The 27,118-nt window shown below is 43.4% G+C and overlaps 1 protein-coding gene across 1 annotated transcript in view; it reads left to right on the top strand.

Moving 5' to 3' along the window:
* Positions 1-718: 718 nt before the first annotated feature.
* Positions 719-27,118, top strand: part of HS3ST3B1 (heparan sulfate-glucosamine 3-sulfotransferase 3B1) — a 46,978-nt gene continuing 20,578 nt past the window's right edge. Inside the window, exon 1 of the mRNA XM_054048443.1 lies at positions 719-1,613. Within this exon, the coding sequence (XP_053904418.1) occupies positions 1,078-1,613 (536 nt within the window). The 5' untranslated portion in view covers positions 719-1,077. The remainder of the gene's footprint in view (positions 1,614-27,118) is intronic.

Here is a 27,118-nt window from a genome sequence, read left to right on the forward strand (position 1 = left end):
ATTGGTGGGGGAAGCACTACCTATATTGCTGGGGAGCAGTGCTATGCACTATTGGGAGCGGGGGCCTCTCTATATATTGTTGGTGGCAGAGCTCTCTATAGACACAGCTGGAGGGTGGGCGCTGGAAGCAACACTGTCTGCTGCTAGGCGTCTCCTTTCCTCTTCATCCACTAACCGGGTCCCTTCAGCCAACTCAATTCATCATTGGGTTGATGACCTTCCCCGGACGATCGCTGCCTTCCGGAGCCAGTATCCCTCCCCCCCTCATAACCTCCCTGTGTGCGCGCGCTCGCAACATCTGGCTGCGTCTCGCTGCACATCTGGGCGGGTAACGGGGCTGTCTCCAGCACGCAGCCCAGGCTCTCTGGCTGCGTGGCTGAGCGTGGGGGAGGAATGAGTTCGGGGCAGGGGGTCGCTGATCCATTCTCCCCTTCTCCTTCCTTCCACCCCCCACTCCCCCAAAGAGCCTTGACTCCTCAGCCGCCCCTGCCCCTTGAACGGCTCATTAGCCAATTAGAATCACTAATCACCTCCAGCCGCCCCCAGTGCCCCGCCCCGCCGGAGCAGCCTGCATTCCCGTTGGCTGCCTTGCTATCAACAAATGGAGCTAATTAGCATAGGGAGCCCGGCTCTTATAGGCCACTGGGGCTGCCTGTCACGGGCGCCCGCTTCCCACCCCTCCTCGCCGGTCTGAGGGGCTGCCCGCTGGAGGCCGGCGCTCTGGCAGTCCGGGGGAGGCTCTGCGAGGGGCCGGTTGCATGCACGCTCCCGGGGAGCAGCCGCGGGGCGCTGGGGAAGAGGCGGCGATGCTGGGCGCGTCGCGCGGAGCCTGCTGAGTGACTTGCCCTGGGGCAGTGGCCGTGCGCCCCGGGGAGCGCAGCATGGCACCCGGAGCCTCCCCGCGCTAGCCTCTCTCGGGGAGCGCAGCCCGCCTATGCGCTGCCCAGCGCGGCTCCTGAGCGGCTGGGCAGAGGGGCACCCCCGCGCGGCGCTGGGGCTCGACTGGCGGGGCCCGGGAGCAACCCCCGCGGCGGTGCCCGTGCGCTGAGCCATGCTGCCCGGCGTGCAGGCGGGCATATGGGACAGCGCCTGATCTGTTGCCTCGATGCGCCCAGCGCCCTGCAGCCGCCGCCGCTCCTCCCGGTGAGACGGAAACTCCTGCTGCTCTGCATCATGCTCTTCCTCTGGCTCTACATGTTCTACTCGTGCGCCGGCTCCTGCGCCTCCGTGCCCGGCCTCGCGGGGAGGCCCGCTGCCGGGGCTGGGGAGGCTGCCGCCACCGCTGGAGCGCACGGAGAGGGTCTCCAGGTGCTTTCCAAGTTGCTGCGCCGGGCGCCTTCCGGAGGAGCCATGGGGCTGGCGGGTTCCGCCGCGGCTTCCCCCTCGGAGCCGCGAGAGGAGCAGAGCGCGGCCCCCGACCCCACCAGCCCCATCTCCAGCTTCTTCAACGGCTCCGGCACCAAGAAGCTGCCGCAGGCCATCATCATCGGGGTGAAGAAGGGCGGCACGCGGGCGCTGCTGGAGTTCCTGCGGGTGCACCCCGACATCCGGGCCGTGGGGGCCGAGCCCCACTTCTTCGACCGCAACTACGAGCAGGGCTTCGCCTGGTACAGGTACCCCCCTGCCCCCACCCCTCCCTATGCCTCCCGATGCGTGTGTGTGATTGAAACTTAACCCCTCCGGGGTCACTTGCACCAAACCCATAAATCACCTTCCTCACCCTCCGGGCCATTTCTGCTTCATTTCCCCCTCCAGGGGAGGGGGGGGTTCCACTTACACCTTTTGTACAGATCCATAATTTATAGCCTCAGATCAGCAGCAGGAGTCACTCCCCTCCTCCCCCAACTCTGAACATGCAAGAGATGCTGCTCCCGGAGCTTTCCCTAGCGTCGCTCTTTGCAGCAGACAAGGGTCTAAATTAGGTGCAGCTCCGGGTTGGATTTTGCCTTGGCCCATGCTAGACCTATCCAGTGTGTATTTTTCCCTTTCTGATTTCTCCAGCCGGACAAGATTTCCTGCAAACTGCCCTCTGTGGAAATGGGTAGGGAGTTCTGCTTTAACTAGCAAACAAAATCGAGATGTCCCCTGGGGATTCCCATTACCGCAGAGACTCCAGGAAAAAAATATTTAAAGTTTATTTTTCTACTCCAGTTGCCGTGCAGTGGGGTTACTGCTCTGCTATCAGAGGGTGGGATTGTTTCTCTCTTAGCACGATATAGAAATTGCGAAAAAAAAAAAGTCTCGTCTCCCTCCAATTAAATTTGAATCCTGGAGAACCATTCAGCTACTTTCTACTATCCCCGCATGAGGGGGCGAGCTACACTAGGGGAATGCCCCACAGGGGAATCACTCTGATTAGACCCGTTCTTTGTTTCTAACAAATCGGCGAAGGAATCAGGGGGTATCTGGCTTATCGAAGGATCGGGCGCACAGATTCTGCTGCTATTTCAGGCATTAGCCATGTGGGCCACGGACTTCTGCAAGAGCAGGATCTGCCCATAATTTTTAAGATTACCCCGAACGGTTCGGATTGATGTTCTAGGTCAGGCTGTTGACTGACAACAAGTCAAGTGCTGTGTCCCGGTTCTGTTTCCTGAAGGCAGCTCAGCTGGTGATTAAAAATCCCAGATAAGGCAGCTGGGAAAGTTCCCATAATTTAGAAGATGGAAAGTTATTTGCTGTCGTGACCGATGGGGCGAGGCAGATGCCCCTTCCCATCTTGTACCGTTTCACCAATAGCTGCTTTTTCAGGTTCGGCATTTGTCAGTATCCATATAAACGTGCCCTTGACTTCAGTTTCTCGCATGTAGTTTTGGCGCCTGTAGTTTGCTTTGGCAAGACGGGGTTTGATCGCTGCGAGGAGGCAGCTTTAGCATGGAGCAGGGATGTAGTGATCTCTGTTGGGAAGAAAGGGACACTGCAGCATCTCTTCCAGCGCATCAGACCCTTCTCGGCTCCTTCTTTGCAAAAGGGAATCGATCAAAAACTCCGGTATCGCTCCGCATTAATTCGAACCAATCCAGATTTCTCTGAGCGTTTGCAAGACACGTTGTTTGGTTTTATCGATCAAACAAAATAAAACGCGGCTTTTTTTTTTTTTTTTTTTTGGCCTTAGAAATAAATTTTGATCATGAAAAGTTTACAGGGGGAAAATACTTCAGATGCACCGGATCCTTTTTGTTCTTTTAAATGCCAGAAAAGCGTTTAACTGTAAAATGTCTCTGGATTGAAATTGACCTCAGATGTTCCAGTGGTAGATTTTTATTTTTATTTTATAGTGAGCCGGTGTTTAAAGGCTTTGAGGTGCAAACTCCAGTTTGCCAGTAAATTATTAGTTTAAACTAGATTTGCCCCGTAGTTTTGGATAATCTGGGTCCGATTTGCTCGCGGAGTTTGGAAATAAATAATCCCATCGATAGAGTTCCTGAAATATTGCTGCTGCTTCGTGTCCTTTTGCACCGCGTTCCGTTTAACTTCTGCGGTCCAACTTGTTTGGGCTCAGCCGAGCTGAACAGCAATGGAAGAGTAACAGTCTCGTATTAACGCTTTGTTCTTTCTCCCCGCTTGCCTTGTGGTGCCCAAATACGGGTTTTGTTTTGTCTGTCTCTTACCAGCGTGATGTCTCTGAATTTTGTTTAAAACTGTTTTGGCAGCATGGTTGTAAAAAGTCCTGTCTTCAGAACAAATACGAGTTGAAAAAATCGCCAAACAACAAAATTGTCAGTTTCTTTTTTTAAGCGCGTGTGGAAGGGAAGGACTGAAGAGAGAAAATGCAGCTCCCGGGAGACTAAAGTGCTTTGATTGTCCTCTCTTCCCCTCCCCTAATTATTTCTTTATTCTTGAATTTTGCTGGATGATGAAAGGCATCTTGTGCACCATGTCCCAGGCTGCGAGCTGCCTTGCTTTACCCTGGAGCTGCATTACAGGGGTGTTTGGGGTGGTGGGGGCACTGAGCGGCAGGTGACGGATCTGTACAGAAAATCCAGGGGAGAAAAGTTAGCCCAACTTCGCGGGGAAGGGGGAGGCTGTTCACCTGCAGCCTTCATCTGCCTGGTTCCCTTTTTACTAACTAAGCTGCGAGCACGATTCCCGCAAAGCCCAGTTTTTGGCGCTTTATGACCAATGGAAAGCGAATAACTTCCACTAAATCCTAGGAGACAATGGAATCTGACTAATCGAGAACTAGCCCCGACTTCGCATTGATGGGAAGGGATCGATAAATAGCTAGAGATTAAAATGCACGTGAGTGTACAGGCCTATCTAGTAGATCTATATCGTATGTCTATAGACAGTCACACAATCATATCATTAAATATATAGATCTACGATTTTTATGTATAAAGAAGCCTGGGTCTATCTTAAACAAAATCAGTTGTCTAATTCTACAATAGTCAGATCTGACTGTCTGGCAGTAAATAATATAAATCTTGAACGTCACACTTATTTTATACTTGACTGCTTTTTAGCTGTAGGTTCTCTCTCTCTCTCTCTCTCTCTCAAGTTTTTTTCCTTGAAGGGGAAAAAAAAAATTCTAAATCTGGTTAGCCTTTGAAAACATATTCAGGCATATAATGTTCTAACTCCAAAACAGTGACTCTATTAAATTAAGGAATGTTTCCATTTGAATTGGAGTAATTAATTTAATCCCCCAAAGAAAGGTGAAGGTATAATCTGTGTCAGCTGGAAAACATTTGGTGGGAAAGGAAAAAATAAACTGTAAACCAAGTGAAAAATCCAGTAGCAACCACAGTGTTCGTTAGGGATGTTAGTTACAAAACTGTGTTAGTACTGTATAGTTTAATTCTTTGCTGATTTTAAAGGGAATGGGTACTTGTTGATTTCAAAGACGTGGTGGACTCCAGCAAAAGGAAATACTTTATTTTGTTGCAATAAAACAGAAACCAAACTAGCTATTCTTCCATTCAATCTTTCCCTCTTTCTTTCAGGGACATGGTACAGAAGTCAAATCTATTTTAACTCCATCCTGAAACCCATAAGCAGACACTGAAATTAATGGGGGCTCTGTGTTAAGACTATAGGGTCTGGCCCATTCAAAGTCTATTAGTCACTTTAGGTATGTGTTTAAGACTTTTTGAGAGGGGTGGTAGGGATAAAGGTGGAATCCTTTTTTTTAAAGATCTTCCAACAACAAAATTCAAAGCACCAATGTGTCAAGTTTTGTTTTTGTTATTTATTCAGCAGTTCATTAAGAATTTTCATTAGTAGAGCCTAAGAGGAGATTGGTAATCTTAGCACTATACTTGCCTTCAAGGGAGTCAAAACAGTGGTGGTTTGTAGGTTTTTTTTTTTTAATATCCTCCCCAAACTAAACACAAAATGAATGAGCAAAACTGTCAGGGTGACAAGAAACATTAACTTCTACACTAATCTCTGCTGAAAGAGCAGCATTAGGATCCTACTGCAACCAGGGTAAGATAATTGCCTGGAAAAATGTAAACTCCTATTAAAAATGCTGGGTTCTCTCCCACCCCTGTGCTCAGTCATGCACCTTCATTTCTCTGCTCCTCCTACAATCCGCTCTGGGTGTAAGGTCCGATCACTGATGAAAACCTGTTAACCTAATTAATCCAAAATTTTATTCAAACTCAGGAGTTAAATTTAAATCCAATTAAAATAAATGTTCAGTGTAGGCATTTGTACTGTAAATTCTTCTAAACTAGGGTCTATTCTCCTCTTTCCCCCCCCCCCCATAGGATTAAAAAAATAGATAAGCTTTTTTGTTGTTGTTTTTTGTCTTTCTATAACTCTTCATTATTCACTCCTGAATCCCCGTCTTGCTTGAAAGCAGAGGTAACTTAAATTATTGCAGGGGTTATGAAAAATAATGCAACAACCTAGCCCATAAATAAGGATGACTTGTATTTATACATTACATAAACAGTGGTGGTGCTCTGCTCATAACATTATTAAAATAGGAGGGAATGGAAGAGGAATTTATTACCCTAGATCAAGGTTTAGACTATATATACCTTGTGGCCCATGTTGTTGTCTGTTTAGGATATTCAAAAAAGTTATTGCCTGACTTGTCTAAGGTAGACTTGAGGGGCTGTAATGTTGCAGGTTGTCACTTCGGCACAAACTGCACTACTCACAACCAGTTAAGTGGGTAATGGTTTTATAGTTCGATAATCCCAAGAGCTACAGTGGCAAAGCAGAGGAGGAGATTTGCATTAAGCATCAGAATTTAATTGTAGTTCCACTTGGCATAACAAGGCACCATTAACCTAAACAAAAGAGATTTGTGGGTGATGAAGCTCATTAAAGATGTTGATTGGGTGATGTTTTTCCCCCCTCCCCCTTCCGTTTGCTGTGATGATTCGGGACTGCTGTGAGAAAAGAAACGAAACAGTCATCTGCCCCTGTAATCAGGCTTGCTTTAGACTACGACTGGAGTGCTTCAGATTTTACCTAATTTATTCTCTCATACTGTCCCAGATCACTTCCTCAGAGCTGACATGCTTTTGAAGATGAGGTGGAAATACTAATTAAAGGCTCTTGTTTTGAATGATTCTTTCTTCCCCCCCCGGCCCCCCCAAATCTGTAGTATACAACATGTTATTTGCTAATCTAATAGGGGAAAATATTTAGTTGATATCTATATCTACTGTGCAAATAACCTCAATATAGAGGAAAACAAGTTAAAATTATAGCCACAGGTCAATTACAAATTGGTTTTAATAGTAAACTTAAAACTGAAATTTTACACAAACCATGAATACTGCTCAGCTTCTGAACATTACTTTTCCCCCCTCTGCTTAACTTTCAAGATTTTGCATGTTGCTTTGACCTATTTAGGATGTTTAAATACTCTTCTGCTATTGAAACACTACTATATAGTGTGAAAGTCTTAGCAGAATCAGATCTTTATTTTGACCATACTAAAAATTATAGTGGTATCACTACAGGCTCTGCTGTGTGCCCTGTGACTAGAACATGGTGGTGGTGGTTAGATCTGTATGAATTAGGGGAGAATTTATTTCCAAACTTTGGCATTAAGTAGTTCATACACTAATTCTCCTAGTATCTCTCTCACTCACAGGATCAGTTTCACCACTGATAAATTACTCAGATTAGTCCTTTTGGGAAGCAGAATGAAGATAATTAATTCACTACACTGGAGTTGCACTAATGGGGGTAAAACTGATTAGATACCAGGTTCAGCGTTATCTGGGTGGAGTTTCAGAGCAATAGAAAATTTATGAACACTATCTTCAGTGGCAGTGGGGCTGGAATTGCATGGTTGGAGGTAGGAGCTATTTAGTTCTAAAATCTGCAGTTCTAGGGCCTGATCCTGAAAACACACAAATAATTTACACACAAGCAGTCAATGGGACTAGTATAGGGTTTAAAGGATTGGGGGCCTTAGAACAGAAATCCAGGCTTTATAAAAACCATAGTCCTGCAAGCACCTGCTTAACTTTGCACACGTGAGTAGTCTCTTTTGGAGCTAATCGAACTACTGTTGCATAGCATTAAGCATGTGCATAAGCAGCCTGTAGGAGCATGGTGAAGATTTGCATGAATATTTCAAATTGTCAAATCAAGATTAGCAAAATACTGACGTTTAAAGAAACTTTTTTTCCCCAGGGCAAAGGAATACTAAAAATAAAATTGTAAACAGAATTAAATTTGAAACCCTGTGAGTTTAGATAGCAGCTGTGGAGATTTCAAGCTCTCCAAATTTTAATTTGAATGCACTTTGAGAGACTCTCACCCTCCAACTTCTGTTAGCAAAACATAAAATAAGGTCACAATGTATGCTGCAATGGTTACTGAGAGGTGGTGGAGATACAATCTAGCTAAAGTCTCTTTGAAATCTCTTGCTATCAATTCTGGGATTTCAACAGTGTACTGCCAACCCTATAGCAGCTAAGGTAAAATAAAAAAGCAAACTGCATTTATAATGCAGTATTCTGAAATGAGAACCTGCATGTTACAAAGGAGAAGAGCTGTCAAGATTTATTAGCAAAAAGGGTGTTGAAGGTGTTGAACTCTGTTTTTAATTAGGCACCTAAATTAGACCATAAAATGGTTGATTAATCTTTTACAAGTGAAGGGGGGGGGGAAATAACTAAAAGTAATTTAATCATAAATGTTATCCCAGATGCAGTGAGTTGGGAGACTGTCAATATTTAAAAGATATTTTTGCTTTACATTTGGAAATGCCAGTATTCAATTTATTCACATTAATTCTGAAGCAATTCATTGGAATATAAATTCTTTTAATAAGCTTCTGTGGGAGCTCTAGTCCCTTACCTTGTAAACACTTATGTACTTGTGTAACTTTGCTTATGCAAGTGGACCCATTGATTTCAATGGAATGTGATTACACGTAAAACTTTGTCACCAAAATGGCTTGAGATTGGGAATTTAAGAACCACATTTTAAAAAAGGATTTAAGCTTCTAAATCACTAGGCACACTTGCAAATTAGGCACATGAGTAACTTTCAAGTATAAGTGTTTGCAAGACTGAGGGCTAAGTTTAGCTCTTAAAAATGAATATTGCAATTGGAAAATGAACATTGCAATTGCCAAACAGCTTCACAGTTTATAAATGTCACAAACTAAAAATCTGACAGCATATCCCTTTTTTTCATTTAAAAAAAAAAAGCTTTTTGTAAATTTCTAACTCTGATCCAAATAAGCTAAAGGTGTTTGACCATATAAATTAGAAATAAGATATTGTCTCCAAACTCCCACTGATTTGACTAAGCCGCAGCACTTTTTAAGGTCCTGCATATTTCCATAATCTCCATTAGTGTTTTAAGTTAATGTCAAAAAGGATAAAGAGCTATAGCTGAATGATAAAATTTCTTCTTTTGTCATTAGCATAACCAGAAAATATAAATTGCTCACTGTTCAGCTATATACATACGATCCCTGATTCTGATCCTAACGGAACACTTAAAACTATTCACAAGTAGTCCCACTGAAGTCAATGGGGCCGCTTGCATTTGTAAAGTTACTCATACGCATAAGTGTTTGCAGGATTGTGTCCTTGTTGCACAAATCCAATTGTCCAGTTTTTAAACTTTAGATCTTCTTCTTGATATTTCTTCCTAGCAATATGTTAATGGGATTATTTAACCCTGGAGAGGTGGTAGATCTTTGAGGATTGGTACTTTGTTTTAGTTGAGAGACAACTTAAAAAAAAAAAAATAAAAAAAAAATTGTGTTTTAAAGTTTCTGACTCATGCAAGGCAGAACTTTCTATAGAACGTGCTTATCTAGATAAGTTTCCATTCTGGAATGGTATTTGTGACTGATAGTATTTAATATTAATATATCACTTTTTGTCTGAACTGTTCCTTTATAAATTATATGGTATATTGGCTTGTGAAGGAGAGGCAAAATAGTGGTTTTTGTTTTTCTTCTGCTTAATTGTTTGCAAGGTAAAGGGGTTGCTGAAGTGAAACAAAACATGATTTTCTTCTGCTGCAAAAATAAAGCAAAATCAGATGTTGGGAAATACAGTCCCTGAAGCAGCAAAGCGATAAGAGGGGAAAAATTGAATGGATTTTCAATAGTAAGATAGCTGGAGATCCAATAGAAATGAATTCTGTAAGCATGTTGCATTTTTTCTGGTAATTAATGCAGCATGTTAGCTGCTTCAAATGAGACTATTTACCATGACAGAAAAGAAATAAGATCCATCTGTTACTGCAAACTAATTATAAGTAGTGTGTGGAATTTTTGATATTTAATAAGCTTCCCCTTTGAGATTGTCTTAAAACATTGAAGTGTGCAGCATTAACAACCGTGTGTGTGGTGGGGAGAGGCCAGGGAATAGCCTCTTGTGGTCTGGTATATAGTGCAATTGCTGCCTTACAGGACTGTCAAAAAAACACTTATTGTGAGACAGACTTTTAAGTTCTTCGTACTATTTAAGAGTAGTATTGCTCTCCCAAATAAAAAGAAGGAATTCAATGATAAAAATACAGAGAAAATAGTTTCAAAATATCATTGAACTGATATTCTAGGCTTGCAAGAAGTGAAACAACCTATATTGCTTGCTGGATTATTTTTATATAAATATATTTTTTCAACAATTTTTCTGTCTGCCGTAAGGCCAGTTTGTTGCAGTGCCAAGCACCTCCTGCAATGTGCTGAATATCCCTAGGACCCCACTGAATTTTTATTTAGACTAACAGATTGTAGGCTTTGTCTGTGTTTGGAAAGTGCCCTAGTGCTGTCCTCTTAATAATAGCACCATAATGTACAATGCTCTGGACAAAAAACTATGAACCCTTGCCTTGGAAAGCCAAGTTTTAGGACTTGGGGAGCCGTGAACTTCCTTACCATAGGAAGATCACAATTGCCATAATGAGCAAATTGTCCTGTAGTGCCCCTGAGTACCTAGTCAGAGCTCAGAAAAGGGGGTGGGGGGATAATTAGTCTGTCTGAGTAGAGTGGTTTATTAACTATCTGGAGTAAAATCATGGCCCCAGTGAAGTTAACGGCAAACTTTCATTGACTTCACTGAGGCTGGGATTTCACCCATGATGGCTGCAGCAATATAAATTCCTGCTTGACAGTGGTAACAAGTGTCTAGTTCCAACACCTCTTACCGTATATCTGTGCAAGCTATTGATAAAGCAACAAGGATCCAATGCAGCCAAGTGCTGAGTGCCCTCCACTACCACTGACAGCATCTTCTGTGGGCACTCAAACCTTGCAAGCTCTTGCTTTTAAGGATGCAAGGGGTCTCTTACGATAAACTTCAGAGCAACCTGGATTCCTTTGATTAAAAAACTTCATGCATATGAATCATAGCATCTGTACAAAGAAGGCAAGCTTCTCTAGCAAATGTCATTGAGTTGAACTTAACTGGAACGAAAGCTACAATTTATTTTTAAATAAGGCTTTTTGTTCTTTCTTGTTTGGATGGCTTCTCCTTAACATTTTTGATCCCTTTGGGATCTTCTTTCTTTTTCTTGCAAAAAGAAATCTCGCTATTATTGAGTTTGCCTCATACTGGTTTAAATAAGTACCCCCCAAAAAAATCATTTGAGTGGGATTTTTCCCACCCACTCATTATCGTTTACAGGCAAGAATCCAATAGGATTTTAAATGGGACTATCACTACTTCTGTTTTTTAAATGCTCTGCAAGGCACTTATTGCCTCCAGTTAGATCCTGACAGACCCAAATGACATTGTCTTAGTGACTGTGTGGAGTTATGAAGAAAATGGCCCCAGAAAGGAGGGGTGGACTGCTATGATCAGTCAGCAAGGCCCTTGTGTTTGCATGGGATCATTCCTTTAGATCTGAGGAGGGTTGAGTTGTTCAAACAGATGGCAAAGATTATTCGTGTTGCTGGGCTTTCAGTGCGCTACTCTGTTTCAAGCACATCGCCTGATATGACGCACGTGATGAGTTCTTCCCAGCACGATGCTGAGAGGAGCTACATTGTCTGCCGTGATCAGGTTTCATAGCCTCACCTGTTGAGTTGTTGAACTTTTTCAAAGTTGACCATGCGTTCAGGGGTGTGTGTGTATGTGTGTGTGACTTATTTGGGTGGTGGATCTGCCTGGCTAATCTGATTAGTGCGATACTGTGTGGCATGTCATGGAACATTATGCTAGTGATTGGCATCAAAATAATTGGAAGAAAATCCCTGGTGCTCCTTATCTCTTATTAAAGTGGACAAGATGAACTCTTTTTAACTTATGCAGTTGAATATCTTTAGCTGCTTTCTGGGGGGTAGAAGGCTTTGATTGTCATTTGAAAAATGTAGGTGCCAAACTTTTTTATTTCTAGATGAAATACTGCCTAAACAGTTCTTTATTTCCTACCCTGCAAAGTGCTGAGCACCATCATAGTCAAAAAGAAACAAAATTGAGGATGTTGAGTACTTGCCAAGAGCAGGCTTTAATTGCTCAATTGACTTGGGATGGAATAACAGCATAGACCTTGGGCTCCTTGTAGTAAGAACAAAGTATAGTCATCTTTCAACATGAACATTCCCCTCTTGTGTTGGTGTGAATGGCAACAATCAGTGGGTTGGGGGATAATTAATAGGCCAGGTCATTGTTGGACCGTGGACATATGGGCTCCAAAGAACAACAAATACCAGGTCACGTTATTTCGGCAGTTTAATGAGAAGGTCAGGAAGCTATCGGTTGCTACCTGTTGTCACCATGTGGTGTTTGAGGAGTGACTGAAGTGATGCCTGTGTGATTGTATATTAAACTTTCAAGCACAATAATGTTACATTCAAAATAGTCCCAGAAATCTAAATTTCAGAGAAGTTTACTTTATCTGCTCTCATTTATGCTCCCAACAATTTCACATCTCTTTACTTGTAGTGATTTACTTTAAACTTGCAACCTCACTAAGAAACAGAATTACTGTAATGTTGCACATAATTTAAAAAAGCTTGCAAAGAGCATCAAAAGACACGAGTGATAGCAAAATCTGCCCCCCCCCCCGCATGTTCCAATCTAAAGGGGATTTTTTCCCCCAACATCACCTTCTAAGGATCTGATCATGCAATTTGATTCACATGACTAACAGCACTCCGATAGACTGCAATATTGGCCACTAGATAAACTAAATATTAAACACAAGGCAGAAGATTTGACTGGGACACTGCACAGGAGTACTGAATAGCTTATGAAAATTCTTCTTTATATCCATAGTACATGCATGACTTGATGCAGATCAGCTGTACAGAGCATGGTGGTTAGCCACAGCACAAATGGGGAGGGAAGAAAGCTTTTATGCTGGGCAAAACACGTTTAATTAAGCAGATTCCCATCTCAATTTTTGTTGCCAGTGACACTATTTAATTGACTGTCGGGCACCCATTACCGTGACATGGAACATTAAAAATGAGTAACATATGAAAGTTGATCAGGCACAAACAATGCCCTCATCGATCCTTGTGCTACCATTAGAAGAATTTCGCCAGGCAAATGCTTGCCCCAAAATGTTGTATTTTGCCACCTGCTCTGAAGAGCAGTACACTTGGGTTCTGATGGACCAGTGGAGGCAACAATGTCTAGGACCAGAATCCTTCTTCCAAGAATACCCTGTCCCCAGGCCCTCTGTCTAGGGACAGTAAGGAAAAGCTGTAAGAGAAAACAGAATTCCTACAACCTTTGGAGCACAATGGCATCCTGGATGATCAGTAAATCAAGCTGAAGTCCAGTCCAGTTCAAATAACTAGTGTTGGGTACTGCACTTGGCTCAATTTCCTCGACCACTTACTGGTCTTACAAACAATTTCTTTTAAAAAGTGCTCTCAACTCCTGCAACTGGTGGAAAAGACCCATGCTAAGAAGGGAAATGGACTAGAGCAGGGGTTCTCAAACTGGGGGTCAGGACCCCTCAGGGAGTCATGAGGTTATTGCATTGGGGGGGGTCACGAGCTGTCAGTCTCCACCCCAAACCACGCTTCACCGCTAGCATTTATAGTGTTAAGTATATACATTTTTTTAATTTATAAGGGGGGAAGGGTCACTCTCAGAGGCTTGCTATGTGAAAGGGGTCACCAGTACAAAAATTTGAGAACCTCTAGACTAGAGTGAAACTGATCCTACCTACAGTGATGTCAAATGCTCAACATAAACTGGTGGGGGTGGTAGAGGAGGACAAGAAGCATAATTATTTCTTGAATCTCTCAGGCCCAAGAATTTTGGGCTCTGATCCTGCAAGCATATATGCACATGCCTGACTTTACACATGAGTAGCCCTGTTGGAGTCTGTGGGAGTAGCTACAAGGGTAAAATTAAGCACAAGCATGCACACTTGCAGGATTGGGGGCTTAAATGTTATTTGTAGTAATAACCGCAAAAGACACTTCAGGCAAAAATGTGTGGTCTATTGATACTGTCCCTCTAACACCCTGCTCTCTATCTTGAGGCATGTAATTCAGGGTCTAATCTTGCGCCCATTCAAGTTTATCGAATGCAATCAGACTTTCCCTTTAATTAAAATAAACTTATTTCCCGCTGTCTTCAATTCTATTAAATTAGAAACAGTATCAAGGATTTTTTTTCATACTACTTAATGAACATTTTGACTGTAACAAAATGGTTATATACATTGTCTTACTGTCAGTTAACTCTATCAAACCATGAGCCCAAAATAATCCCCAAACCAGTCCAGTTAAAGGTCCATTTTTTTTCCCTCGGGGCGGAGGGGGGGTGATAGGGGAAGAGACCCTCTATCAAGGGCCAGCTCTTCACTTAGTGTTTAACTGGCGGTTTGAAGTCAGTGGAGCTGTGCCAGTTTATATCAGCTGAGGATCAAGGCCCAGACTGTACTAAATTCCCCCCCGCCCCCTAAATTTAATCTTCCATCCAAACTGACAAGTGGCTAATTTAATACTGTGCTTAGCTAAGTATAATGGGACTCTTGCAAAGCCTTGCCCAAGTAGTCCTCACAATGAAATCAGTGGGACTGTTTGTATAAGTAAGTAAGTCTTACGCTATTAAGGATGAGTCCTAAAAGATCACGGCTCTAATCTGGCTGGTCTACTAATGCAAGACTTCAGCGTCCCTGTGTTGGATTTCAAAGTATGTACATGAGGTGGCTTTTTTTTTTTTGAGCACAATTCCCATTGGAAAACTCAATTTTATTTGTTTAAATTGGCATGTTCTACCTGCTTTAGTATGGATTCGTAGCCGATCAGTACTCCATTGCTTGTTCTATCAGTTAAGTGAGAACGGCATGTTTGTGAAGGTAGGGGAGAGGATGACCAAGTTCTGATCGTCCTTGCTGCTGGGCCTGATCCTGCACAGCAGGCCCTGTGACGAACCGATCCAAGTATCCTTGGAATTGGCACTTGAAATCCTCTTACTTACATGTTCAAGGTATTTTTTGTAACTGTAGTGAGGGGATACTGGAGCTGTAGACATTAGGACCTGATGCATGGTAATTGCAAAATACTTTCTTGAAGTTCTCAGTCACAGTGGGCATTTTGACAGAGTAAGAAATGCAGGATTGGGTCCTTCACATATCTATTTCTGTGTGCATGGAATCTATACATACACTTTGCAATAAATATATGCAACCCTTACATTTTGTAATGGTTATTGCATAATAAGTGTTTAAGAAGGGGGGGGGAACCCCTCAAGGCTAGTTGCATCATGTAAAAAATAACCTCCACTATTTTTGCAAAGCTGCAATCTGTCTCCAGGGAGGTGAATAATAGTTTTAATCACACTAAAATGTATTGTATATGTATAGCTCTTCAGTGGAACCAATAATTTGCACTGACCAGGAGATCAATTGTGGATTACTGGATTATGCAAATTAGTGTCTAGGTTACAAACCATTCAAAAGAAAACATTGTATCAATGTGTGTTATTCACTTATTTTTACAAGCGTCATTCCATTTTTAAATTTGGAGTATTTCATAGGATTCTAAAATACCTTGCAACTTTGGACCAATTCTGCTCTCAATAACAGTGACATAAACCTGGAGTAACATCAGTGAAGTAACAAATAATTCTGTAATTACTCCAGTGTTTAGTGCTGGGTTAGGCCAATGGCTAACAAAAAAGAAGGGTTTATGAATAGACTTCACTGCCACACTTAGCTATTGAATATTTGTTTAGAAATGTGCAAAGGCCAAATGAATTTTCAAATCAATAATTTAAGAATTGTGAGGTTCTCCTGTCAGTAGACAAAGTATCCTAGCCTTTAAACATCAACATAATTTGTCTTTGTAAAAATGTATCTTATGTTTTATACCCAGGAAACTAGTTTCCAAATAAACTAATTATAAAATGACGCTGGCGGTGGTGTACAAACGACGGGCCTCCTCCTGTTCTTAGTTAAAATCAGTAACAGAATTCCTCTCGACAGAAGTGAGTCTGAATGCCTCACTCTGACACTGGCCTCATTGCCGGGATATGCAAACATTGCTGGAAATGGGCCTTAACCTGGACTTGCTCACACAATCCAGTATTATGTGGTATGGGGCAGCAGCTGCTATACCAGGTGTAACTCCAGAGTAACAGTGGTGAGTCAGCGCTAAAAATGGGAATGAATGGCTTAACTAAATTTCAGTCCAGCATTGGTGCAGGTCTCTTATTGGTCCTTCCTTTTATATTATCTTAATAAATCCAAAGATCTTATAACACTGATCCCATAGCATTGTGATGTGCTAGATGGTGGGGTTTCATAGATCAGTTAGTCCCTGACAGTTTAGTGGTTTAGGATACAATTTTCCACAAATTCTCATGACTTGCACTCCTCAGTAGAGGCAGCAGTGAAAACTTTACCTCAAGCCACTAAACTGTCAGTAGCTAACTGGTTAAAGTCTCTTTTGAAAATGAGAGTTAGGCTCTTAAGTCAGAGGCGCTTGTAGAAATTTTACCCTTGAGCTAGCTATATCTTTGGGGTCCATTTTAATTCCGTGTCTTTGTTGGAATTAATGGATGGATCCTAGTGTAGAAAGTGAACCCTATGTTAACCATGCACTTAAACCGAATGTTTCGTATAATAGATCTCTATACCAGAATGCTAAGTGCTCTGCTGACTGGCAGAACTGCAGGCTGAGCTCATTAGTGTTGTAAAGTTTTTGATTTGGCTTTTACACTTTCTGTGGGAGTGGGTGGAAGGGGAGTGTAACGTCTCTCTTCCCCCACCCACCTTGCCATCAGTTTGTTAGAATTTGACACACATAATTCTGAGAGCGAATTTTGTTTCCATTTATCACTGCTCTAGAAGCTAGTGAGCAGGAGGTTGGTCTGGTGTTTCTGAAAGTCTGATAGAATCCAGTTAATGGGGCGGAGGGGGAAGTGTAAGAGTGGAACGATGCCTTGGGAGGAGTTTTCAGATTTGCCATGGATCAGGCTCAGATAAAACTGAATAGCAGGTTAGCGTTTCAAGCCAGGTCTCACTACAAACTGATATGGGCTCGGAGCTCTAGTTGTCTGTCCTTAAGCTTGTTAATTACAGGTTCTCTTTCCTCTGTACTGCCTGGATCTGTGGAAGGTGGAGCCCTCTTTCCCCTGATGCTTCTGCAGCATCGGGGTGTGTGTGTGTGTGTGTGTGTGTGTGTGTGATATCCATGTTGCACGTTGCAATTTCTGGCAAACTGTATATTTAACATTACAGCTATTAGCTCTCCCAAGAGAATGCTGCAGTCACATAGATAAAGGTAGTATAATTAGGCTATATATAAACAGGCCCAGGTGGTCTTAAAGCAGATTAAGAGCCTGTGAATTTTCTGACTTTTTTTTTTTTTTAAAAAGTAAAGGTATTGTATGCCAGTTCCTATAATTGCCACACATTGAGAACTCTTCTAGATTTCATCAGCAGACTTCGCTGGCAGTGTTAAGCCAACTGCAGGATTGGACAATAAATGGAGCTCTGTGAAGTCTGTCAGTTTTGGTGAACTTTTCTAGCTAGTTTGATTTGTTTTTTGTGACCACCTATTTAGTGTGATTTCTCCTCTTTTCCCCCCCCCCCCCCCCCGCCTCTTGTACCTGTAAGGAGCTGAATACTATGTGGCATCATTACCCTCTACTGGAAGGAATCAAAACTGCTGAACTTGGGATCATATGCCAAATACTGCTAATAGAGAGCAGGAGTTTCTGATCTTTGCATGACCCAATTACCAAAGTTATTAGGTAGCCAAGGGTTTGCAACAAAACCCTAGTGATAGAAACTTGTTGGTTCAGGGTTTGAAAAAACAACAAACCCCTCCCTTTGTCTCTCTAGGATTTGGAGATTGCTGAAGGATTTGGCAAGTTTCCTGCAGACCTTTTGGGAAACCCAGCCCAAATATTGGGTTGGTGATGAAACCTGAAACTTTGAGCCTAGCAAATATTTGTTATGTGGCTTGTTTGAGAAATCTTTCCACTTTTACATAATGACAATATATATGATTCAAATCTTTATTTGCCCACTTCCTACCCAAACCCAGGAAAATCTTGTTCATTGCAAAACTCAACCAAGTATTCTGGCTTGAAGGACAATGCTTTAGTTGCTCCTGAAATCGGCTGCAAACCCCCTCCCCCCCAATTCCGCCAAAACTCCATCTAATAAAGAAAACCATTGCAGGAAATGATGAGCTTAAACAAAATTCGAAGCAATGTGAACTGCCAGGCATGGGATGTTGCTGGACAAGGTGGTAAACAGTTCTGTGCAAGCCTGATGCTGCTGACCTTACTCAGCTAATAGTCCCCATTGATTTCCACTTGAGTAAGGGTGGCAGAATTGGACTCGATGGGAGGAGACTGCATTTTAACATGGTTAAAGGGTGATCTTGCGTTTCTTTCCTGTTTGCTTGGGTTGACACTCAGAGCGCTAAGCATTGCACTGCAGAAACCTATCTAGGTTCTTGTCGTATGCCTGCCACAGAGGAGTGAATGCCTGGTGATTGTCAGTGCTAGCAATGGATAATAAAGTACAGTGACTCTAGAAGTTCCATCCTTTGTTTCTGTGCTTGGTTGTATGCAACTGGGTCCTCTGAATCTGAGAGCAATCAGGAAGATGAACTGAAGGGCTCACTGCTGCGTGGCCTTTTCAGACACCATGAGTACCACAAACCCCTGTGCTGGCTTGCCACAGAGCCTCCTTTAAAACTCCTGCATGATGCTCGTCTGTGCAGCTTAAAATGATGACGCCGTTAGAATTCTGGGGCACACATGAGGACCACTTGTAAGCGGTATGTGGGATCTCTGGAAAATACCCTGCACTAGATGGGTTTGTAAATGATTTCTGTAGAACGTAACATGACCCCAATTGAGCTCTTCTGCTCTGTTACTCGCTGTTTGATTTTGGAGCTGATCTGTCTCAATTAAAAGTGCCACAGCACATCTACATCCAGCAGACGGAAGCTGAGAGAATAGGCATTGTATGTGGCTGGTTCACAATGGAATCTTTTCACTCCTCAGCCCTAGTGTGGAGGCTGATGGCACTCTCATTTGGGAGCCTATAGGGTACAGAGATCAAAGATGGGTGAGTCAATTACAATTCAGATTTGGTTCATCCATATGTTTGGGTATTTGAAAGATTTCAATGGTAACCAGTCTTATATCTCATATGCTCATTGATTTGTTAATCTGACGCTTGCTTTAATCTGAATAACAATGGCTCTCATTCAAACTGAGCAGTGTTTGGGGGAGGGGGGCGGGAAGTCATTTAACTTGGGCTTTACTAAGTTCTTGCATACAAGCCCACTGGGTTCTTAATACACAAAATTGTGGCTGAAGGATTTAGGAGTAATTTTTGACATGAGTAATTTTTTAAAAATCTATTGGAGCTATGGGTGAGGATACAGTAAAGAGGTATGAGTTTGCACACATACTGTTAATTGAGATTCTGACACCATATAGGTACCATCTCTGGGTGCAAAAAGCTGAGGCTAGGTCTACACTACCCACCTGAATCGGCGGGTAGAAATCGACCTCTCAGATCGATTTGTCGCGTCCCATCGGGATACGACAATCGATCCCCGAATCGACGCTCTTACTCCACCAGCGGAGGTGGGAGTAAGCGCCGTCGACAGGAAGCCGCAGAGGTCGATTTTGCCGCCGTCCTCACAGCGGGGTAAGTCTGATGCGATACGTCGAATTCAGCTACGCTATTCACATAGCTGAATTTGCGTATCTTAAATCGACTCCCCCCTGTAGTGTAGATGTAGCCTGAGAAGGCATGTGGTGGGTGTTAGAGTTATGGGACAGAATCAAAATATCCAACTGGCTCCATCAGTCCTTAACTATGTATTTGATGGTGTCCAGTGAAGACAGCAGGATGTGACCTATCCTGGTGAATAGGATGAGTAGCTAGTCTTATAAAGAGAGATGATCTGGGCTACCCAGATCTGAACAGGAGTGTGCGCATGTGGATAGTCCAATAGACTCACTCAGTCTCAGATCATTGGTATGGAAATGCAAAGTCTTTCATTAAAGTGTGTAGGTACAGCTTCTCATTACATGAACACACAGCAGAGAACATCTTCATGGCTGAATCCCCCTTAAAAGACCCTTTGGCAGTGTTGAGTTGATTGTCTATTTTGGATCTACTATTTACACCAAGATCATGAGCCCCTGTAACTAATGGAGGAGGGGGTGCTCTGCAGACACACCTGCTTAATGTTTCTAATTGGTACCTGTCCTACTTCTCTGGGAGTTTCACTCTCGCCTTAGGCCAGTTGTTTTCATCTGATCTAGCATGTTTTAGCTCTGATTTGTCTGGACAGCAGGCTTCTGACTTTGTAGTCTCATTAAGCTGTACCTTTTTGTAACTTTACTGGGCAGCAATCCCAGTACTCTTTCTGAAACTTAGTCATCATTTTTTAAACTTTTTTTTTCTATTTTTGGAGATTGAGGGGGGAGGGACAGGGTGGGGGCTGGCTTGGTAAGTAGATTTTGCAGAGGTGATCGTCCAGCACTAGACTTGATGGTTTCTTTTTTTGTTTACAGCCACGCTAATTTAATGCAGTGGCTACTCCCTTTATGACTGTAATCACAAATCCAATTGTGAGTGATTAGAGAAGGCAATCCCATTTGTATTCAAATGCATTTAGGGATCAGTACAGAGGGTCAACAGTGTATTAATTTGCTAGATCTTTTATTCCAGAGAGTGGCAAATATAGTTCATCCTGGTGCAAGTACATGCTGTCCAGGTCATATTGTAGTTTAAAGTAGATTTAAACAGTGACCTCTTCAACCCCACCCTCCTAGTTTTAAAAAAACAACAAACCCACAGACCTATCCTTCTTTGGAGCAGAACATCTGGCCCTTCTGGAGGGGGAGAGTCTATTGCATGTTGGCCTATCCAATTAGTTCACTAATGTATAAACATCTTGAGCTGCTTTATTGGCTGAGGTTTTTAAAATAATGAAAAACCTGCAATAGAGCTGGTCAGCCAAGCCTCTGCTATAAGGACACCCATGGCTAGCAATCTGGAGCTAAAGCTCTGGAGAGATTCAGATTAATAAGCATTTCCACTCCTCTAGTGCCTTTCATCTAAGGATCTCAAAGCACTTTGCACACTTCAGTAAGTGTTCCAGCACTTGTAGGAAGTAGGCAGGTTGCACAGCTGGTTGCATACTAACCATGTGTTGTATTCCATAAAGGTCGTTATTCAGCAGTTAACTTTTGTTATGCAGCCAGCTCTCCAGCTGACCAAATCTTTGCTGGACAACTAATTCAGTGAATAAAATATTTGTCACCACATGTAACATTGACTGAAATAGCTTCATCCAGTAATCTTTGGCTTCTATTATCCCCACTTTACAGCTGGGAAAAATGAGGCACAGCAAGGCAAAGTGACTTATTGCAACTGACTCAGTGCTTAACTTTGATTCCTTTCAAAGGGTTTGCTTTGGAGACGATAATGAGCACCTGCCCTCTGAAAGTCAGGTCCCTTTTAAGGTATCAGGTTGGGCACCTGAAAATCACTACACCTCTACCCCGATATAACACTGTCCTCAGGAGCCAAAAAATCTTGCCGCGTTATAGGTGAAGCCGCATTATATCGATCTTGCTTTGATCTGCCGGAGTGCACAGCCCTGCCTCCCCCCCAGAGCACTGCTTTACTGCATTATATCTGAATTCGTGTTGTATCAGGTCACGTTATATCGGGGTAGAGGTGTAGTTGCTCTTGAAAACCTTTTGACAATGTCTCTGGCTTTTAAAATTAACATTGAGTGCCCCCCCTCCAACCTTATGGATTTCCCTTCATTGCTGCGTGCTGAAGCCAATCGGGCTCAGCATTCATCAGTAAAACTGGTTCCCATTCAACAGTCAAATAGAAGGAGTTCATTGCTCAATGCAGGGAGGGCAGCTAAGCCCAGCAGAGTGAAGTGCTGTTGGATAAATTAAAAATCAAAAGCTGGTTCTCCTGTATGATCGGTTGGGGGTGCTCACGCTCCCTCTCTCAGTACCTAGCCACCATAAAGAAACCAGTCGGTGGCAGGCCTGTCACATGGCTACCACCTTGTAGCCAGTCCTGTTCGGGGGGTCTTAATCTCACACAATTCCTTAAGTAGCCTCTTCTCACAGTGTGGCTACTTCTGCAGTTAAAAAAACCCCTTCCTTTTATCCAGGCTGGAGAAGGGGGTCTGAAGAGGAAGGGATTGTTTTCATTTGGAATTACAGAGACTAATTGTGAGAGGAGGAGGAAGCAGTGGAGGGAGGAAGAGTTGGGGCTGTTAAGGGTGGCCCGGACTTTGCTAGTCCAGTGACTGAACGCAGTCCACAAGGGTTGAAACAACTGGCCTGGGGGAGGCAGGAATCTCCTGCTGAAGATGGGAACAAAAGCGATTCAGCCAGACAGGAACTTCATGTCAAATACTCATCTTTCCAGAAAGCTGCTCCATGCATGGCAGACCATGCAGCATTGTTCCTGCCCATTCACGCTGTTCCTTGAGGGGAACTTGCCCCTTTTGCATGTTGCTTGTTCAGAGATTGGCTTTTTCCCCAGGCCTGAAGTCAACTGAATGAAAGAGGACCCCAAGAGACATCGCAGGAGGCACTGAGCATGGCACAAAATCCATTAGCTTCTGGCTCTGGCAAATCTGAGCTTGTACAGCTTCATTATCAGGATGGCTGACACTTGTTCTAATCAAATACAGGATCGGGCTAATGTTCATCGGTTTTAAAGACTCCCACCCACCCTGAGGACAGAGGAAACAATATATTCCACTGAGTGCTGCCTTTGCCGGGATCAGTCACTAACCATGAGTGTGGAAGGTGGGATGCCTTTATGCACAGAAAAAGGGGGGCTGGGGGCAGATGTCAGCTCTGGATTGATTAGAAATGCACTTCCTGATAATGGCTATAAAGGCAAGGCACCAGGAGACTAGGCATTATTAGAGGAAACTTGGCAAGGTGGTGAGAAATGCAGTTTCCTGGCAAACGTTTTGAGCTGCTTTAATAGTTGGGTAACAAAGGGCCACATTACCTGTACAACTTCTTGCCCAATTATCTCAGTGCTAGGAACACAGATTAGTGCATTAATGTATGTGCTTGTGGCAAACATAGAAAGGGCCCACAAAGGGACTTGGACTTGATTAATTTAGTTTCAGCTTTGTATCCTAGACACACACACACACAATGAGCAAAACCTATTATTTGTGGTGTTTGCTCACCTGTGTGGTGCCTAGCCAGGGAGCTTTCTAAACAGAAGTTGGCACTGGTGAAAATGAAACTGGCAGGTCTGTGCTCCCCCTGCCATAGCTCTGGAACCAGGAGATCAGGCATCGCTCTTGTTGAGGTGTAGCGTTAAAAATGCATGTAGTGCGGGTCCAGCATGCACTCAGTGCTAGGCTGACTTGGGGCTAGTAACTCAAGGGTGAACCACTGGACTGAGTTCTGTAGTCTGGACATGCCCTGTGTGCCTCGCTCTCACTTGGAAGGGACCACCACTATGTGGGCAAAGGAGAGCTCACTTTCCATGGCTAATTCAGCTTCTAGCCTCTCTGCTGTGACTGCTCCAGTGTCAATTATAGCCTATTGCAGTGGCGCTTTTGTCCTGTTCAGATGGTGGTTTTATGTCTGTCTTTCGCACAAACGGTACCTGTGTGATACTAATAATGCAGTGTTTCTTTGCAGGGACATCGCTCATACTTAAGGCCAAAGCTCTATTCTCTCCTTTTTCTCCCCCACGCCCCCCAAGTTTATAACTCCAAGAGTTCCACTCTTGCCGAAACATGCACTTTTTTTTTCTGGAGTTGTTTGTTTCCCTTGTATACCACAAATTTACTATAATGAAGGTACCCCAGTAATGTGTGAGCTATTTTCCAAGTCTGTTTTTAGTTGTTAGGAAAAATATTTGCTACTTATGTTGATGCAGTAACAACCATTGCATTTTTTTAACCAGAGATTTTTCATTTTCCTACCAGTGCAGGGTGTTAATTGCTTGCTCTTAACTCTGAAAGAGGCCACCTCTGTTAAATAGTTTTGTGAAGTGTTCAACTTGTGATACAGCTGCTCGTGTCGTGTTAAATGTCGCTTTGCTGCTCTTGACACTTCACCTTGATGTGATACAAACTCTGCTGGGTTAGATACTAATGTAAGAATCCAGCAGAATGTTTTGATACTACATACTATGTAGATTCTGCTCTCCACTAGGTGCATGTGGCACTCCCATCCATGCTTGACAGATTGGACTCCTACATGAGTCATCTCATTGGGCATCCCACAATTATAATGTGCTATAGAAATGCAAGATCTTATCTTCAAGGACCAGCATACAACATCAGTGAAATACAGCTACCTCTGGGGTGAAGAGCGCATGCAGTGTGCCTGCCTGTCAGCCAATACTTGGAGGGGAAACTTTGGGTACAGACACTTTGCAATAAACTTACAACTAAAATATCCATATCATTTTTAATGCCCTTGTGGGAGGCACAAGACCATAGCTCCAAAAGATCTGAGCCAAAAGGGCAAACCTAGTGAACAGTATGGCGCTCAGTGGGTTTGGCTAAAGTCAGTGGCATTACACCACTGTGACTGAGCCCTTAGAGCTGTTCAGAAAACCAGGGAGAAGAAATTTATGATCCTTAATTTAAAGTGTTTTGTCTTTTTTGTTGAATTTTTTGGACTAGTTCTATTCAGAAAGGTGAAGAGCTGGATGAGAACCTGAGGTTCCATGGAATTTAGGTTTCCTTTCTTAATGAGAAAGGGACCCATGTACCTCCTTGAAGCACTGACTTCAAATGGAAATCCACAAGTGGGCCCCATGTAGAATGAGACCTGAGAGCTGATCCTCAGTGGTTCTAGGATGACTCCAGCCAATACCTTTACCCCAGTGTGTTAACAAACTTATTACTTGGCTCACCGTTATACCAAACCCTAATGTTTAAGGGGATCCATTGTGTGTGACTACAAGTAGGAAATGCTTCTAAGCAAGCATCTTATTAACCCTGTAGTTATTTGATACTTTTGTTACAAGTAGACTCTCTTGGGACCATGGGAAGGCAATACCTTAAACACCATACAGATGAGTGGTTGGTGACTGTTTTTTAACTCCTTGTCCGACAGCATGGTGCTGTGCTTCAATTCAAAGGAGCAAAGTAGTCCAAGTGAGAGCAGTTTGGCAGTTTGAGGGCTCTTTGCTCAGTTTATGCTCCCCCCCCCCCCCCCATTAAGATGCTTATTGTGAAATCTTGACATGTATTCTGACAGGCACTCTCTGCTCTCATTGGATTCCCTGCAGAGGTGTTTGAGATCCCACTATTGGTAGAAGATGCAAAACTTACAACCCAGGGCCTCCAGAATCTGCTGAACTTGCTGCAGTTTTGGATAACTTGGATAGTAATCTGCATTTGCAGCCATTTTCCACTGCAGACTCCAGGGAGAGGTGCAAATGAGTTGTAATAAGACTGCCACTGTTTCATGTAAGCAAATCCACAAACGATAGCCTGAAACTATCTAAAGAAGTATTTGTGGGGGGGAGGGGTGGGGTGAAGAGGGATGTGGGGAAGGAATTCCAGAAAAGGAAGTGTCATATGAAAGACTTTGGCCTTGCCTTGTCTACACTATAAATTTGTCTTGCTTTAATTGTACCGGCACAGCTGCCCCTAGCATGGATGCAGTTATATCCTGGGAAGCTGTTTTTTATATTGGTGTAGCTACTCCTGTACAGGAGGGGGAATAAGCGATACCAGTTTAAGGCATCTTTATACTGATAAATGCATCAACGCTAGGAACTGTAGCAATCTGGGAATTACACCCCTAACTCGTCCTTGTACCTGTACAAGGACTTTTTAGACCAGGCCATAGCAGAGGGCAATTCAGATGAGTCCGTTCCAACTGCTGTCATTGCAGGCTCAGGCACTGGCAGTCTCCTGGCTTATTCCTCTGATAACGTTGTCATATCAGGCTATTAATGCCCCTTCCCCTGTCTGGTGCAAAGACTGGATGCTAACAAATTCATCACGAGGCATTAACCAGGAGAAAAATGGTGCAAATAGCAGAATTGTAAAGGGTGCATTTTGTTTTTTGTTAATGGTGCAGCTCTGATGAAGGTGCTTGGTCCTGCCTCCATTGAAGCCAATGGCACAACTCTTGTTAACTTCACAGGATAGAACTGGTCCCAAAGATTATCTGTACAGCCTTTTCTCCGCTGCTATGCAGCTGGGGCTGTCTTAGATTTTTCCAGCAGCTACAAACTTTTTCAGATTTTATCTTAATCAGCTGTTTAAACTGCTTCCAAGTGAAGCCTCTTCCTTTAGCCTGCTCTAAGCTAGCTAAAGCCTATGAGAGCCAAGTTTATTTTCACATATCTCCCATTACGGCATCTTAGCTAGATGAGAACTCAAGATTTTACCGATTCAGACTCCCGCCTTGTTTTGTTGGCTTGCTTGTAACTGTTGAATCTGTCCTTGGTCAGCTGGCTTTAGTTCCAGTTTCCCTCCACGCACACTACAAGATGGGGTTCATCCTAGGAAGGCATCTTCATTGCATTTAAAAAAAAAAATCTGTATCCTAAGGGGATCTTAAACTGGCTGAAAGCCAGAAGGGACCGTTGTGATCACGTAGTCTGACCCTGCATAGTACAGGCATGGCCAAACTGGGGCTTGTGAGCATGCGCCTCTCTTACAGTTAAAGTGCGGCTCCCGGAGCCCCCCACATGCCCCCTTGTTCTCCACCCACAAGACTGGGCAGGGAGGAGCTCAGGGCTTTTGCCCTGCAGCAGGGTGGTGGGACTAGTAGCTTTTGCCCTGCAGGGACAGGGGACTAGGGGCTTTAGTCCTGTGTGTGTGTGTGGGGGGGGGGCATTGGGGAAGAAGCCTCACACCCCAGCAGTTTGTGTGTCTCTCCCGGCTCACAAAAGTCTGAAGATTATTGTATGCAGCTTGGAGGGTCAGTACGTTCAGCCACTCCTGCCATAGTACATCTCTGAATGAATTCCTGTTTGAACTGGAGCATCGATTATAAAAACCATCCAAGCTTGATTGAAACCTTGCCAGTGATGTGGAATCTTCCCAACTCATGGTAAGCTGTTCCAGTGGCTAATTGCACTCACTGATAGAAAGTTATGCCTTGTTTCTAGTCCCACTTAAACTTCCAACCACTGGCTCCCGTTATCTGTGTTTTGTGATGGCCTCAAAACACAAGGAACAGGGCTACTGCTGTAATGATGGCAACACAAAACTACAAAGTCCTTCAATAAATTGTTAACA

Source organism: Malaclemys terrapin, chromosome 13, assembly GCF_027887155.1.
Source record: "Malaclemys terrapin pileata isolate rMalTer1 chromosome 13, rMalTer1.hap1, whole genome shotgun sequence".
NCBI classification, from domain to species: Eukaryota; Metazoa; Chordata; order Testudines; family Emydidae; genus Malaclemys; species Malaclemys terrapin.